The sequence below is a fragment of the Vigna radiata genome, chromosome 5 (assembly GCF_000741045.1).
Source record: "Vigna radiata var. radiata cultivar VC1973A chromosome 5, Vradiata_ver6, whole genome shotgun sequence".
Classification (NCBI taxonomy): domain Eukaryota; kingdom Viridiplantae; phylum Streptophyta; class Magnoliopsida; order Fabales; family Fabaceae; genus Vigna; species Vigna radiata.
This window is the reverse complement of record NC_028355.1, coordinates 21,413,473-21,431,415: the sequence shown is the minus strand read 5'-3', so window position 1 is coordinate 21,431,415 and position 17,943 is coordinate 21,413,473. Positions and strand designations below refer to the sequence as shown.

The window sequence follows — 17,943 nt, the reverse complement described above, 5'->3', positions numbered from 1 at the left end:
GGGGTAAAAAGTGTTAAAGAAGAGATATTACAAAAGGTGAAAATTTATTATTTTTTTTATAAAAATCAAATATTAATAAATGGATATTCAAAGTAAATACAAATGCATATTATATTAGTTGATTGACTCTATACGAAAGTAGAAGACAAAAATACAAAGACAAATAGAAAATGAAGCTGATTTGCAAATTATTATTATTATTATTATAAGTATTAACAGCCGCCTTAAATTGACCCAAATTTTGCAGTGGATGGTTTTAGTTGGAACTCAGATTTTACCAATAATGATGAAAACACAAATTTGTACATATTCTTGTCTTATTTTTCTTTATATATTTTTAGTTTAAATACTTTTCTTATTCCAATTTTCGTTAAAATATTTCAAATTATTCTTCAAAAAAATTTGTTCCTAATTTTCGAAAAATTAATGTAATGGTACCTACTGTTTTAATTTCTATACTTTTACTAACAGTGTCGAACCTTCGTTTAAGGAAATAATTAGCTTTTAAAAAAGTAGAGTTTAAGAGGTGTTAGTTCTTATTTAAGATTGGTGAGTTGGTTGCTCGTGAGGGCAGGTTGAAACTGTTTAACACAGAATTTCTTGTTTGCAGCCGTAATAATTTATTTTCTATTATGCAACAAATACTTTGATTTATTACGATTAATATTCGACTCTATATTACTAATAGAATTTTTAAGGATTTATTGGTAAGACTTAACAATAATGAGATACTTAATTTATGTAAAAGTTTAACATCATTTAAACTTAAAATTTTAAAATAATGTATGCAGGAATCTTTTTATAACCAACTTTCTCATATTTATTTAAAATTTAAAATGAAGTTTAGACTCGCGTTTAAATTTTCAAAAATTATAATTAAAATATAAAAATGTTACTCGTTGTTTAGAAATAAATAAATAAAAACATAATTCATGTACATTAATGAGACAAAATGAATGTTAAATTCGCCCACCTATAGCTCAACTCAAATCATGTCTATAATATAATCTTTATCAGAATTAAAAAACACTATTAAAATTGTTTTTAAAAAATGAAAATAAACTTTAAAAAGAGAGAGAATAAAATTAATCATTTTATAAAATCTAGATAAATTTGATAAAATGATAAAATGTATAAAACATCTTATATATTCAGTTTTTCTCTGTTTAAAGAGTACACACAATTTATCTGATTAATTATACTAATGGCATACAAAATTTCTTCTCCACTTAATTACTATCTATTTAAACATTTTTAAGAGTGACAAAGAATATGTAAAGAAAATACACTAGTTTAGTTGGATGAGATATAAAACATGATCTTCTAATTGTATGACTCATGTGGTATGTACACAATACCTACGATAAAAAAAAAAAATGTAATTCGTTTCTCTCGTTTTATTTAATAATGGGTCTTTTCTTCCTGCATCTATCTTTTTTCTTCCTGCACCCCATAAAATTTGATATCTCCATTTTACCCTCTATTTAAATTATAATAAAAACCCTAGATTATAATCTTCCGATACCTCTTATTGTCTTCCATGTGCGCCACATAGCACCTCCATCTCCATCTTCAAGCTTCTTCATGCACCAAAGACACTAAATGGTATGCGAGTGAGGTGGAGGTGGGAACGGAGCTTCCGATGGCGTGAGGGAAGAAAGCCTCCTGCAATGTCATGAATGCTGAGCTTTTAGCCCAGGCCAAGAATACGGGGTAAGAATGAAAGTTGCATGGAGTTGTTGAGGGACATGGAAGTAGTGATGTGGAATTTGGTTGTGGTCTCTTCGTGGGAGATCACAAAATCTTTTAAGAAATTGTACCAAATTTTGAAACAAAAGTAAATGGCCAATATTAAACTGTGGATAGGATTAAAAAAAAAAATTAAAGTGAAAAACAACTTTAAAAACGCATGTGGAAGATAAAATCCTTCATTATTTTTTTTTAAATTTTTTATAAATAAATGAGGAGAAATACGACATTTACATTCAAATCGCTGCAAATCTTTGCTATATTATGAGATAATTAAATTAAGTTTATTTCGCATTTTTCCGTATTTCCGTCACAAGAAAAATCTCACAAATAGTCTCATAATTTCTTTTCGGTAAGTTTTTTAACTGGATTTTGAAATTTTTTTATTATATTTACAATATATCCATATTTATTATATTAAACTAAATCTTTTTTTTTAAAATTTATTTGGTTATAATTGTAGAAAGGAAATCTATAAGCACATTTTACTCTTTGTATCTTTGATAAACTTAACAAACTTGATGAAATTTAGAATTGTTTCTATTATATAATTATAGTTATAGAAGAATAGTAAAAACCTTATTTTTATGATGATTAAGATTGAAACAAGTTATGGGCAATTGTAATGATATATTAAGTATCTAATAAATTTATACAAATACAACACATTCTTTTATTTTACTTTTATTTTTGGAAAGAGATTGGCCTATTTATAGTTCTTAAAACATAATTTTCTGTGTAAACTGGCCATGGATACCATAAGTTATGAGAGATGATGCAGATTATCATCTTCGCGTTTACATTTGATAAGCATTTCTACTACTTGACTCATTGTGGGTCTTTTCTCCTTTTCTTCTTCCACACATTGCAGAGCCACTCTCAGCAAACCTTCAATCTGATCCTCCTCGTAAACTCCTTTTACATTGGGTTTCAATATTTCACCAACCCAACCGCATCCATTTTTCTGTTTATCTTTAAGCCACGCCACCACTCCATTATCAGTGCCATCAACACTCTTTCCGGTCACCATTTCCAAAACAACAATTCCATAGCTATAAACGTCAACTTTGGACGTGATTCGTTGGTTCAAAACCCACTCAGGAGCCATGTAACCTCTTGTTCCTCGTATCCGTGAAAAACTAGAGTATGTACTAGTATCATTTCTGTTTCGCAGCTTTGACAGCCCAAAATCCGCTACCTTTGGATGATAGTTAGAATCTAGAAGAATGTTTTGGGGCTTTACATCACAGTGTAGAATCCACTCCAAGCACTCCTCGTGAACATAAGCCAACCCTTTTGCTGTACCTAGTGCTATGTTAAACCTCTTGGTCCAGTCTAGTTCATCTGACTCCATATTTTGTGCTAGCGACCCTTGCTCCATGTACTCATACACCAAGAGTCTATGTTTTCCCTCAGCACAATACCCCCACATCTCAATCAAGTTCATATGGTTAAGCCTTCCAATGCTGCTTACTTCTGCCAGGAAATCTTCTTCTCCTTCATTCGCATCCTTCAGTCTCTTCACAGCTGCAACTCTTTGATCCAACAACACACCTTTGAATACAACCCCTCCTGCACCCCTTCCTATCTCCTCACGGAACCCTTTCGTCGCTTGTTTCAGTTCAGAATAACTGAACTTTCTGAAACCAGTCATGGCCAAATGATAGACTCGTCTATCCACACCAGAATATTTTCTCTCCCTTGCTCTCACCATTAAAAAACAAATCACAAATATGCATAAAACTTCGAATGCCCCCAATCCTCCTACAAACCAAAGCAAGAACTTGACATATCCGTTCTCATGACTCATGTACGCTCTCTCAAGCTGCATCGTGCTCAAACTCGAAGAACAGTCAAGACTCTGCTCGTGTGTGGATCCTTCAAAAGAATATGAACTATTTGCTGGAAATTTCAGGTACAAATCAGCGTTGAAATACGGTGTCCTATACGCATTCCGTAGCTGCAACTTCGGGTAACAAGTATAAGTGCCACTGCCAAAGACATATGTATACTGAATGCCTTTACAGTGGCATAATTGAAGGCATAACTGCTGACACTGATGGAGAGTGTAATTTTTCAAAATCCCATAGTCATAGCCATATAGCTCCACGTGGCTTATATGCAAAAACCGAGACTGTGTTTTATTGCAAAGAGTAGAGAATTTCGGTTCACATCCAAAAGACCAATCGTGATCATTCTTCCTCTTATACCCGGGAAGGCAAGAGCAATTCACACTAGAATTTTGGTGGTAAGAGCACAAACTGTTAGGGCCACAAAGACCATGAATTCTACACGGTCTAGCTTTCGCTTGCCACGTAATAGACCATTTCTCTCCACCATTTCTGCGACTATGAACACGAATGTTTCCATCATGATCAAGCACTAATCTTCTTTGGATCAGAGTGCCATAATCGGATGTCAAAAAAGAGAAATGGTCTGAAGAACTGAAATTGCCGAGTGTGTCCATCACCGCAACTCTACTGTTGTTGTAAGTGGAACGTCCAGCGTTCCAAGTGGCCAACCATGGATCTGGCCAGTAAAGGCCAGAAACTTCAGGACCATCGTAAAGAAGACGAAGAACGTTGTCGTTGTCGAAGAACAAGGAGTAGAAACCGGAGGACTTGTTACTCTCGCTTCTGGAAGAGACCAGCTTCACGTATCTCGTGAACACTTGTTGAGGCAAGAGCGTGTCCGTAGGGAAATCAAAGCTCTGCCACAAGACGACACCGCCACCCTTCGTTTCACTCAGAACGAGGTTGCCAGTATTGTCGAGAAACAGTTGCACAGACGACAGTGAAATGGTGTTTGTTGACCAAACGTGGGATTCGTCGGCGTCCCTTAAGGCGAGGTTGCCGTTGGGAAGAAGGGAAAGCTTCGAGCCCTTGCCGTTAACGGGGTAGTCACGATTCGCCATCCATACGACGGTTGCATCCTGGGTTTCGCCGTTGGTTTGGGCGTACCAAACAGCGAATGAATATGCGTTTTGACCAACTGCACAGAAACCGGCACAGAAGATGGCATTTGGTGAAAGCATGAAATCGTTGGGGCCCTCCACTGAGAGGGATGAACCTTGATGCAGGATTTCTACTGCTGAAAATGAAAGTTGCAGAGACATAACGAGAAAGAGAAGGATGAAGCACATGGTAACAATTCAGTGAAAAGTATTCCACCGTTAACAATAATCTATACGTTCATCATTCTCAATGCATATATATTTCTACTGCCTGCAATGGTGTCCAAGAAGGTATAAGCTTTCATTTTATAGAGTTACGAGTCCCTTCATTTCATCAGTTGACTATTGATTTAGCTTCATATTCAAATAGTTGCTTCATGGTTTTGGCATCGACTTCCTTCTGTTTCCGTGCGCAGACTCTCTTTGATAGTGATGATTATGTTGTCATCAAAATAACACCAATTTTTTTACACCATTTTAACAATATACACGTGTCAAAATGTGGTTGAGTGATTTCAAACTAAAAAAACTATAAGAGCATATTTGGAAGAAAAAAACCAAATCTTTTTCTTTAATTTGAAATCGTCCAACTACATTTTGACATGTGTGCAGTGGTGTCAAAAATTAGTGTTAAAATAACATTTTCCATTTTAAAAATCTAATCTTAATCAGCAAAGAATATTTTTCCAAAGGAAAATGATATTTTAACACCATTTTTTGACACCATTTTGACACTGCACATGTGTCAAAATGTGATTGGACGATTTCAAATTAAAAAAAAAACTTTGGTTTTTTTCTTCCAAATATATCCCTGCCTCAACTTTTTTAATTTGAAATCGTCCAATCACATTTTGACATATGTACAGTGTCAAAATAGTATAAAAAAAATGGTGTTAAAATATCATTTTCCTTTTCCAAAAGTTTAATCCAAGGCTCATGATATTCTACTTTGTATCAATAATAATACTTTCTCACAGGTAATTTTTTTGCAACATTATTGTTTATTATTCTTTTCTCTTTCTTTCCTTTTATAAATACAAAAAATTATCATTTTATAACTATTTTTTCTAATAATATATGTTAACTTAATGTCAATTTATTATCATTATTCAATTTGTATAACCAGCAATAAGTAATGGTAGAATAACATTCATTTAATATATATTATAAAAATAAAATAATTTAAAAGGTAATTTTTTGTAATTTTAAATAAATATAACAAATTTATTTGTGTCAAAAGAATCGTTCGAACAATTTTATACCAAACTGATTCCCATCACACATAAAAAAAAATATCATCGTTTTAACGTTTTATTATTTTTCTCCTACATGTCATTGTCTTCTTTTCAAGTCAATTGTAAAGGAATTCAGTATTTTGGAGTAATATGATAAAGGATAATGATATTTTGACAACACTTTTTGACAACTTTTTTGACAACAGGATACGTGTCATCATTTTATTGGTTTATTTGAATTTATGTTTAAAAAATATTTAAAACGGACCAATCACAGACTGCCACTATGCATTGTTAAAAAGTTGTTAAAAAAGTGTTGTTAAAAGAAGTTTTTCCTATGATAAATACAATCATAAATTAATTACAAGGGAATGTAATCTTTAGAATAAATGGTCTGTATAATGATAGTGTAAGAATTTTTACACTCTTAAAAAAATGTTAAATTAACAAATTTATTGATTTTGATAATAATAATTGTTTTAAAGATTATACCAACCACAATTTTTAACATATATTACAAAAATGAAAAAAGTAATATTAAATAAATATAAAAAGGTTATTTGTATCAAGATGAATCATGCGAACAATTTTATTTCAAACTGAATCCCATCACACAAAAAAAAAAAAAAAAAAAAACAAACAAAATCATCACTTTAACGTTTTAGTATTTTTCTCGTACATGTCACTGTCTTCTTTTCAAGTCAACCATCAAGGAATTCAGTATTTTGGAATAGTATGATAAATACAATCATAAATTAATTGCAAGGGAATATATAATTATTAGAATAAATAGTCTGTATATAGTGATAGTTAAGAATTTTTGCACTCTTTTTCCAATGATAAACTAACAAATTTATTGATTTTGATAATAATAATTATTTTAAAAATTATACCAACCACAATTTTTAATTGACAAAGCTTTCGATACCAAGAAATTAGAGTATTTCACCTCGTGAGAAAGACAAAGGAAAAAAAAAAGGACAATAGTTTGAGGAAGATGACAAATTCTCCTCATACAATTGCTCAACAAGGCGCTTGGTGTGTCATCATACCGAGAATGTTGAAAGTATAAATTAAAGAGTTTGAAACATATATATTTTTAGAGAAATAATATTTTGATACATATAATATTTTTATATTTATTTCATGCTATAATTTTTTACTTTTCATACATATATTTTTTAAGAGCATGCATTGTTTGGAAAACGTTAAAATCTGAAACAAAACTCAGAAAATCAACTGGTATTTAAACATAAGGATCAATTAGGTACTAATTTCCTTCCATAATTGGTACACTCTCCGTACCCTCTGAAAACGTCATTTCCCAAAACTAGGCTTACACTTAGCAAATCTAATTTCACATCATATTCATAAAAACCAAGGTAAAGTGCAACTGTGTAAACATTCTATACCAAGCAGCAGCTCTGTGAAACTATGTACAAAGCAAAATCAATTGTCGCCGACAAGCCTAGTCACCTATTTTGTCGGAGCTGATTTCAATATCTTCAGCAACATGATAAGTAGAAAGGAAAAACGTGCTGTGGTTTTTTTGCAAGAACCTGCAACATAAAGTGGATAGTTATGCATTAAAAATTGTTAGTAAAATGTCAACTGTCAACAGAGTTATTTTCTCGTTTTAATCCATCACGAAAGAACATAGGAACCTGAGAAAGTCAAGTAATTGTGCCCGAAGCTCTGTCAACGTCTCCTCTTCAATGCTAGCATGGAACAATAGCTCGGGCAACTTAACTTCAAAATTCAAATTCCGAAAAAAAAGAGGCACCAACAATTAGAATCTTTAAGCATAATAATAATGATAATAACCACAACAATAATAATGATAAACATAATAAAGATGTACAAGATGCAGATTTGACAGAAGCATAAGCACTTTGCTTTCCACTCAGGTCAGAATAACCACACAACCGTCTGTATTGTTTCCATTACAACTTGATGCAACAATAAGCTAAATTTGAAACCCGTCATATAGTAAGTTTGTCTGGTGGCAGACAATCGAGCATACCAAAGAGGCGTAACAAATGTTCAGCACCATATATAGCAGAAGGAAACACGTTGGCTGGACAAGCTTCTTGGTACTGTTGGCGCTCGGTCTTGTACAAGAGCATCACTGGAAGTGCTTTATCAAAGTAACGACACAATCCTTTCATAATTTCTTCAACTGAATCAGCCATCCTATTTCAAATAGTAGAGATAAGAACCATGCGTAAATACTATAAATACTGTGGTTGCACCAAAAACAGAGAGCCAGAGTAGTAATGAAATAATTCAAGAAGCTAAACAAATACAGAACTTAAGAAACAAATTGTCATCATACTAATCAAACTGAAACTTTCCACTTGAATATGCCTTGACCGACCCAAAAAAATAAAAATTATATTCCAAAACAATACTTAAAAAGAAGCGTAAAAGATTAGTGAATAGGTTATTAGGCAGGGGGTTACTCTAAATAATAGTAACTTCAGTTAAAATAATTGCTGGCTCCAGGTTTTCGTTGTCTGAAATAATTTTACACACTTCACTTCCCAATATAGAAAAAAACATTTGTACATCAAGCTTAAAAAATGGAGGGGTGTGTCAGCATAAACTTACGAGCCACATTTCTTCAATCTGTAATCAAAATAATTTTTCAATATGTCTTTCACATTAGGAGAACGAGGAAGTTTAACGAGCTGCATAGGAAAAAACATATATTCAACAATTTGAAAATGACTTCGCGAAAGTAAAACTGTGTTCATTAACTATTTATTCACAAACTATATATGCATATCCACTTGCTCCTAAAGAAATGAAGCACTGAGTAATCATCATAAATTATATTAACATTTTCAATACGATATCACTACCTTGCCGAGATGGTTAATAAACTCACAATCATCAAGTAATTGTTTCTTCAGCGTTGGAGGAATTTGAATGGTGACAAGCTTGTCAGGATCAAGAGCAATTTTGGGCTACAAATAATCAAGCAATAAAATCAACTATACTGATTCTTTTGGAAAAAAGGAATTATGAAGAACCACCGCCTTACCTACTCACGGAACAAAACATCATCGAAAAAGGTTTGCAATTATTTACACAAGAATTGTCCAACTAATTTGACTAAGAATTTGTATTGATGTTGAAGAATTACGTGAACTTTGAGTTGAGTGGCTATATCACAAGTGCCATATACAAATTGAAATTTACAACGGGAGACTACCTTGATGACAGGTTCATTCCGTCGCTTCCTGCCTCTTGAAACTGCATTTCATATTTCCAAACATCTCAGAAATATTAGGAACACAAACTAAGTAAAAGTTGACTTTTACATATTTGCATCAGGTCACAAACCAGAAAGTCCTTTTAATTTACAGCACAAACTACAATAATAACTATATTAAAACAAGCAATGCATTGAGTATTAGATCAAATGACAACCGACTTTTAAGTAAAGAGAATAACTTAGCACAGACACGGAGCATTGCACACGACCGGATCTATGTTGAGTTGAATGAGTGATGCTCCAACCAAGCACAGTGATTTGTCGTCATTGGCCCCAATATTTGCTTAGAAATCACTCGTGGAATGCAATATTGTTAAGGATAAGTCATTATACTTTAGTTAATTAGGCAAGTTATATATTATTTTGGAACTCATCCCACTAAATAAAGGGGCAGTGGTAACTATTAACGAAAATTCTTGAGACTCTATTCAAAGTATGAGATGTTAAAGTGGGGTTTGCAAGGCCTTGAGATCTCCAACCACAACAGTTAGCTTTTGTGGTGTGGTTCTCGCATGATTATTTTCAGTATGGTATAATCCATAAGACATAAGCTCCTTGCTCTTTTGTGCCCTTTATTAACTCACCGTTATTGGGTACAGTGACTAATTCAAAACACAAAGCCTTACTCTCTAACATGAGATTGACTAAATGAATCATACGATGTCACTGGATATAATATTTATCATGAGATTCCACTTTCCACGTCCTTGGTACCTCTTTCCTCTTAACAGGACTACAAATAATCAAATCAGCTTTTCTCACCAGTATCTCTCATGGTCTTCTTTGTGTGTCCAAACTACCTTAACAAATTTTCTCTCATCTTTTCCTCAATTAATTACACTAATCTCTCCTTGTATGCAATCATTTTACATCCTGTTGTGTCTTTTGTGACTATAAGTCCATTTTAATATTGTTATTTCTTTCACTCCGACATGTTTCTCTTGTCCTTTTAAAGCCCAACATTCACTACCGTAGAGTTTAGTCAATTCATAGCAATATGATAAAGATTCTTCAGAATTTGGTAGGTACATTGCAATCACAAATAAGCCACAACGTCTTTCTACATTTTAATCATCCCACTTGTATCTTATGTTACATCTTTATCGATTTCTCCATCCTTTTGTAGAACTGACCACAAATTTAACTAGGAAACTTGAGTTGTGATATCTTCCAATTTTACTTCCAAATCATATTCCTCTAGTCTCTTATTCCAATTAAGGCAAAAACAATCTGTTTTCAACATATATTGACAGAAAAAAATAACTCAAAGGGAAATCATATTTTCCTCATTGCCGAAATCTTTTTGGAAAAACCACTGAACTAGGATACTATAAAAAGTTAAGTTAGAGATAGAGCACGTAATATAATATATACGTGTGTGTGTGTGTGTGTAATTAGGTATATAGATTGCAAAAAGAAACAACCAGTCTTATGACAGCCCCCAACTGCTCATGTAACCTTCAAGTAATCCCCAATTCCCCATAGGGCCAAATATGAGAGGGAACATGGTGAAGGTCCTCAACAAAACTGTTTCTTACCATGCATATTGATTATTGCGAATAAAATGGCTCTGCAGAAACGAACTAGAGAGCATCATTCAAGAACTACTTCGCTGCTATAAAAAAATGCATTAAACTGAAAATAAAAATCCTCATCGTCAGCCTCATCCCAGTTAAAAAAATTAGTTGGTGGTTATAGACTGCTAAAGTTGTCGTTAATCTTTAAATAACATACAATCAAATGTTATTAATTCTTTCTCATAAATTATAAAAATTGAATACGTATACAGACATTAGTTGGGACCATGAACAAGTGGTGTCCTAAACCACGATAATTTCTCCCTCGGCATGCACAAAAGACATTGAGTCATCAGCAACTTAACACTGCATCAAGAAAACTATGATGAACCTTTTGGCAGAGTTCCTAAATGACAACTCAGACAAAATCAACCTCTGCACTTTCCAGCCGAGACAGCACATGCAAAATCTAATTCTAGTGTTATGCCTCAAATTAATTTGGCTTTCACACAGTCGCAAGCTCCACTATAGACAAGAAACACAGGAAGTCAATGGGATTGAATCAATAAAAGTGCAGAAGAGAACTGTCTGACCGTTAGTACTCTTGGATTTAGCCAGAGGACCACGTGGGACTTTCGGATTCTTGCCAATGCCGTGCTTTTCATCAAGGGCACGTTTTTTGCGCATATTTTCCTCAGTGGGTTTCATCAAACGATCCATTCCAACCCATTCATCCCAACTGCAGCAAAAAATTGAACACTTGAGAACCAAGCCAGAACCTCTCAATAGAACGTTGAACAAAACAACATATAACATACAGGCTCACCTTTTCTTCCAACCCTGGAATAGAAAAACAAAACAAAAATACCATTTAAGAGAAGAAATAAGATTGAGAAAATGTTACAGGAAGAGTAAAATGAGATAAACGTTGAGAAGGTTACATCATAATGAACGAGAAATTGCCAGCCTTCAGCGTTGTTGTACTCAACTTTCCTAACCTTTTAAACAAGGCAAATACTTGGGTTTCAAGAATGATACTTTTGAAATTTGGGGTAAAAGAGAAGAAGAAGAAGAAGAAGAAGAAGAAGAAGGGAACCTTGGCTATGTAAAGATGATTAGAGTGGTTGACCAATAGCTTCTCTCCTTCGGCGTAGGGAGCAGGAATGGAGATGTGGTTGTCAGTTTCAGTCTGAGTGCTGCTATTGCTATTGCTATTGGAATTGGAATTGTCGGTAACCTCAGTGCTTGTCTTGGAAATCCCCATTTTCAATACTTCCTCTTTCGATCAGATTCAATGCTTTTCTGTCTTTCTTCTTCCCTTCCCAAACAAAAAAGTAATCAATTTCTTACTCTTTTTTTCCTTCCCCTCCTTAAACCCAAACCCCAAAACCAACCCAGACGTCTTTTCTTTCTATTCAGTCAACTACGCCACACTTTATCTTAGTGGAAATAAATTCAATGTTAACCTAAAACTAATCACAATTTACTTTAAATGAATTCATTCTCCCATTTATTTAAGCCACACATATTTTATGTTTAGTTGCCATCTATTCATATTTTCTCATTAGTAAATTTTTCACAAAAACATTTTACCTTCCCTTGTTAACAACTTCCACAAACATTAACTCATCCAATAAAACCTATATGTTCAAATATGTTTTATAACCTTCAATTTAAGCTTCTTCTTTTTTTCATTCCAATTTGAAAGGATACGACAAAAGCCTGTATATATATATATATATATATATATAAGGTTGGTGCTATTATTCCATCAGAATCTAAAATTTCACTTTAATAATTTATATATCAATAAAATGTATTGCATATGGCCTCATGAAATCTAAATGGTTCATTCTAATCTATTAGTTTCAAAGAATGACATTGTTAAAGAGAATCTATAAAGACGGATTGGAGTGGATATTATTGTTTGTTTAAACAAATTTGTGAAGAGGAAAGGGAAAAGATTTATTAGATATAATAAGGATTGTTTAATCTTCACTAAAGAGAAAAGATTTGCATTAAATTTTTGTGAAAAACCAATATTATCCATCAGTTATCATTGAAAACAAGGTTGGTTGGTGTGTGAGGGCACATGGTGTAGCCGTGAACAAGGATTGAAGCATGGAGGTTGAAGACTCTGAACTTTGAACCGGAACTGGAGGTTGAAGACCAAGACCCAATCTGGTTTTGATTTTATGGAATGTGGAATTGATTCCACCTTATGTAGAAAACCTTGAAGAAGTTGTATTGGGTTACTAGCATAGTATATTTGATTTCAACCCAAGAGTAACCGATTCCAAACTTCCTAGTTCGATTCCAATGGCAAGTGTAGTTTTGTTTTGGTGTTTACTTAAATACAAATTTTGTTTGTTTTAAAAAATATTTTTTTCTACTTGTAATAATTTTTACATGACGTATATTATTAACCATTATCATTTTGTATTATTTTTATAACTAATGATATTTTGATGATTTTTATTTTCTATCAATAAACTATATTTTTTATTTATAACAAAGGATCTTTTTAAAAATATAAGAAGAATCAGAGAAAAGAAAATAAGAATTATTTTATTGCAACATGTTTATATAATGTTCTATTTAAGTTTTGTGTTTTCTGAAAAGAAAAATTAATTTACAAATTTTTATAATATCATCATTATATTAATTTTATATCTTCTAAAAAAGAATTAAACATTTTATTCTTATAATATGTTAAAATACTTTATGCCTGTATTATGAAATGAAGTAAAGTCCAATTAATCATTCGTGGTTAATGAAATCTTTTAAAAAAAAAAAAATATATATATATATATATAAACAATCGAACGTAACTTGCTTTGAAATGAATCACTGTAAAAGCAATTGTGTTTTATTATTTTTGTCTTTTTGAAGGTTTTCCATTAAATGATATTTTATAAACTCAAGTGTTTAATAATTATTTTTTAAAATTTTACCCTTAAAAATTAAACACTAATTTACTACAAATTTAAAACTTCGTTTGAAACTCACCTTTATAAAATTTCCCATGTTTCAACTTTTAAAAAATTTGACACTTTGACATCTTTTAAACTGTAAAACATGATACCTTCATGTATGTTAATTTAATACAAAAATCAAAATAATTTTATTTAAAAAATTAGAAATCAAAGTAAATCATGGCCCTAAAAAGTAAATTACTATTAAGTTAAAACAACATTAAAAAAATCATATAAATAAGGATACTTGCACATGTGATATAATTCAAACTTTTATTAGAAAATATTAAAGAAAAAATTGATAACATTTTTTTCCTTGAATTCCTCAGAATATTCAGTATTTTTTATTTTATATTTTAACAGAATGCGCTTTTTATATTTTTTAGAAAAAAAAATCGATATTATCCTCCTTTTAGGTCAAAATTAACACATTTTTCTCATTCGGAATTGGACAATAAACACAAAATGAATAACTATATTAATATATATATATATATATATATATATATATATATATATATATATCAGTTTATCCTATAAATAACCTTAATATAAAAATACTATTAATCCTAAAAAAACATAATTATGTGGTTTAATTTTAATTTGATAAATTTTAAATCAAAATAATATTTTATTAATGATTGGATCGCATATGCAATATGAATATATCTTTTGAGTAATTACTATAAATTATTAAATATTTTATAATAAAAAAATATTAAATGAAAATATTTATCAATAAATTTTACTTTATTTTATATAAATATTATTAGTAAGAATTAAATATGTTTTTAATTCATGAATTTTAATATAAAATGATATATTTTGATCATCAAATTTTAAAATGAATGAACATAATCGTTTTAATTCAATACATTTTGTTTGTTAACATGTCAAACACATATTTTTTGTCAAAAGAATATAAATATCATAAAAGTTAATACGAAACTTGTTTAACATGTCAAAATATTTAATTTAATTGAGTTAAAAATACTATTTTTATTCATTTATTAAAATTCAAATATGAAAATGTATCAATGTTTCGGACATGAAAGAATTCGAATTTTATTTCAAAATTGAAGAACTAAAATTATATTACCTCTATTTGATAATTTTAATTTTATTAATAAATAAAATAATTTGTTCTTAAATATTAAATGAAAATAAATTATTTTACTATAATGATTTTAAATGAAAATAAATGATTTTACTATAATGATATTAAATGAATTTACAATTTTACTATAATGATTTAATGAAAATAAATAAAGTATAAATACATTACAATCAAATCTTAAGTTAAAACAAAACAGTTCACAGTCACATACATAGATTTTTGTTAATTAGGTTACAGTAGAATTTACATTTTGGAGTATAGTTTTATTGAAACAGATAATTCAGAAAGTGTAACTTCTGATAATTAATTTTTTTTTTTTTAAATTTAACAAGTATTAAACTCTTATATTATGAAACAGAGAATGTGTAAAAATTGATTAAATTAGTTTTTAACATGTATATATTAATATATGTAATTGTTTAGTATATGTTAACATTTTTATAAACATGTACCTGTCTAAAAAGTCACAAGGGACAGGTACTATCAAATGAATTGCATAATATGAAAAGACGGGTATAGAGTAGTTACTGTGTATTATCATTCTTAATTATGTGATGGTTTTATTGTACCACTAGTTTTAATACCAGTCTGTTTAAGTATATATTAGATTAAAAGATATTTAACCTATGAATTAGAAGTAAAAGAGTGAAACAATAAATGTTTTTAATAACGAATAAAGTAATTTAAAATTTGAATAAATATATTTTAAATTATTGTTTGTTGTTTATATTTATATGTTTTGTTTTATAAATGTTAATGTATTTTGATGAAATATAATTTTATTATTTAGTAAAATTAATTGTGTATTACTATTTTGATATGGATCGTATTGAGATTAAGCGTGTAACTAGTAGTTTTGTTTTGTTTTAAGTTGATTATTTAGTATATTATAATTTTTATCATATGATTATATATTTGAATTTATATAATGATCGTTATAAGGATTTACTTTAAAAAAAATTATCATAGTCATCACCATTAATATAAAGGACATGGACAACCTTTTGGTATCCCATATAATTTTAATTAAAGCAATACAAATCATTTACATTTTATATTAATTTCAAAATTATATTATAACAACCATCAAGTCCCACATTTCTAAAGAAGTGAATAAAACAAGTTATAAAATAAAACAAGATAAAAATATTAAACATTTTATAATAAATACTAATTAAATAAAAAGATTTATCATTTTAGATTAATTTCAAAATTATTTTATAAAAGTCCCACATTTCTCAACATGTGAAGAGAACAAGTTATAAAACAAAATAAGATAAAAATATTAAACGTTCTATAATAAATAGTTATTAAATAAAAAGATTTATCATGATTTTTATTTTAATATAAACATTATTGATATTCATAGCTCATACTTAAATATTACAATACAACACCCTTGAAAGAATGAAAAAAGCAATAGGTATACAGCAGAGGAAAACACAATATAGGATCCCCGTAGCGACAAATATCATCCCTCAAAAAAAAAATTGGCTTTTGCAGAGGCAATAGAAATGCAAACTCATTCGTGTGTCCTTTACCCATTGGGCCGAAGTAAGAGCCAGAAAACATATGCAGTAGCAGACATTTATTACAGAACAAGAAGACCTCAGCCTCTGTCTCCTTGTGCCTATTCGGAAGAAACACCATCAGGACCGCCAATCACTCATCCTTCCACTCCTTTCGGCAATTCCCCCACCACACCCAAATTCTTGTTCCGTACACTCCCAAATCCTCCATTTTCCTCCCTCAGATCCATACCCTAATCTATTCTTCCAACATCCAAAACAAGATATTTAAAACATCATCGTAGTCATAAATCATGGAGATACAGAGACATTCCAATATTAATTATATTATATTATTAATCAAATCAAAGTACATAGGTACAGGTTACAAAACACATCCAGCTTAGACTAATTGCCTGAATTAAAAGCCGAAATCTAAAAATCGCACCAAATAAAAAAGAAGGGTCGAAAGCCGAAATTAGGTTTAGAAAAGGTAACACATCTAATGGATTACAGATTATGGATAATGGATAGTAGAATAATAAGGAATCATCTAGTTCGGTTATTGAAATTCATCTTCTCATAGTAACGAATGGAGAGAAGCGAAAGAGAGAGGTGAACCTCGTCCTTCCCCAAACGTAGGGGCTTCGATCGAATGACCTGAGGAATGGTGGGACCCCAAGGAGAGGAGGAGGTTGATGAAGATGAAGATGAGAGAGATGTCTGAGGCTTGGAAAGGGGAAAGAGATAAAGAGCGTGGAGGCGACGGAAGCCACCGAGGGCGAGAACCACCGATCTTAGCTGTTGCTCTCCGCAGCCAGTGTTCGCCCACTGCTTCGTACAGATCAGTTCCCACAGCCTCTCGTCCTGGGCCGTCTCGTGCCACTGCTTGTTCACACACCCTGCCATAGCTAGAGTACGCGCGTTCACATGCTTCAAAACCTCAAACAGCAGGTTATCGTCGAAACGTCCTAATCCCTCTACGGGCTCCACCTCCTCCTCTTCCCCATTCTCTATCACCACCGCCTTGGCCTTCTTCATCCTGGTGTCGTCACGGTGGACGGAGGTTGACGGATGTGGACGCTTCATCGGAGAAAGAAAGATGGTTGAGTGGTTTGTTTGTGTGGGAGTGACAGAAAGTGAAGTAGTTGATGGAGGAAGAGGAAAGGATAAATAAATGGAGGTGAGAAGATGAGGGTAACGGAATTGAGAGAGTTGGGTTTTGGTGGTAATGGGACAGGTGAAGTAAAGGTTAAGGTTAGGGGGGTGCACCTGCTTTTGATGGTTTTCGAAGACGACAAAGAAAGAAATGAATGCGTTTGGATTCTTTTATGTGATGGACAATTTTGTCCTCATTCTTCTGGCCTTGTCTTTATGTTCCCATTCGCCTTCAAGAAAGAAAAGTAAAGAAAAGATAGTGGGTAGGTATAAACTCTGAATCTTAATGTGAATGTGAAAGTGAAAGAACCATCATCTTCTTCTCTCTGCCCTCTCCATTTACTGTTCCTACCCAACCACCCTATGCCTCTTCTTTTACTTTCACTTTCATTTTCTCAATTTCAATTATGTTTTTCTCTTTCACCTTCTCCTAAAATCAAAATTTTATTTT

The 17,943-nt window shown here is 31.4% G+C and overlaps 3 protein-coding genes across 3 annotated transcripts; all 3 read right to left on the bottom strand.

The window, feature by feature from the left end:
* Window positions 1-2,512: 2,512 nt before the first annotated feature.
* On the bottom strand, window positions 2,513-4,864 carry LOC106760458 (putative receptor protein kinase ZmPK1). The gene has a single exon (XM_014643888.2). It carries the CDS (start codon window positions 4,862-4,864, stop codon window positions 2,513-2,515), a length of 2,352 nt encoding a protein of 783 aa, XP_014499374.2.
* A 2,300-nt stretch (window positions 4,865-7,164) lies between these two features.
* On the bottom strand, window positions 7,165-12,160 carry LOC106759745 (protein MRG2). Its single transcript, XM_014643073.2, has 10 exons — window positions 11,831-12,160; window positions 11,676-11,732; window positions 11,561-11,574; window positions 11,328-11,473; window positions 9,155-9,195; window positions 8,802-8,906; window positions 8,548-8,627; window positions 7,961-8,130; window positions 7,602-7,686; window positions 7,165-7,496 (listed from the first exon to the last, which is right to left on the bottom strand). The coding sequence occupies exons 1-10, from the start codon at window positions 11,996-11,998 to the stop codon at window positions 7,406-7,408; spliced, it is 957 nt and encodes a 318-aa protein (XP_014498559.1). The 5' UTR covers window positions 11,999-12,160; the 3' UTR covers window positions 7,165-7,405.
* Window positions 12,161-16,655: 4,495 nt separating this feature from the next.
* Window positions 16,656-17,615, bottom strand: LOC106761087 (F-box protein GID2-like). The gene has a single exon (XM_014644589.2). It carries the CDS (start codon window positions 17,421-17,423, stop codon window positions 16,884-16,886), a length of 540 nt encoding a protein of 179 aa, XP_014500075.1. The 5' UTR covers window positions 17,424-17,615; the 3' UTR covers window positions 16,656-16,883.
* Between the last annotated feature and the right edge of the window lie 328 nt (window positions 17,616-17,943).

Coding starts and splice junctions, on each gene's coding strand:
- LOC106761087 (XM_014644589.2), bottom strand. CDS start 17,423: ATGAAGCGTCCACATCCGTCAACCTCCGTCCACCGTGACGACACCAGG.
- LOC106759745 (XM_014643073.2), bottom strand. CDS start 11,998: ATGGGGATTTCCAAGACAAGCACTGAGGTTACCGACAATTCCAATTCC. Junction 11,733..11,830: donor ATCATCTTTACATAGCCAAG/GTTCCCTTCTTC, acceptor CTTGTTTAAAAG/GTTAGGAAAGTTGAGTACAA. Junction 7,687..7,960: donor ACATTTGTTACGCCTCTTTG/GTATGCTCGATT, acceptor TGAATTTTGAAG/TTAAGTTGCCCGAGCTATTG.
- LOC106760458 (XM_014643888.2), bottom strand. CDS start 4,864: ATGTCTCTGCAACTTTCATTTTCAGCAGTAGAAATCCTGCATCAAGGT.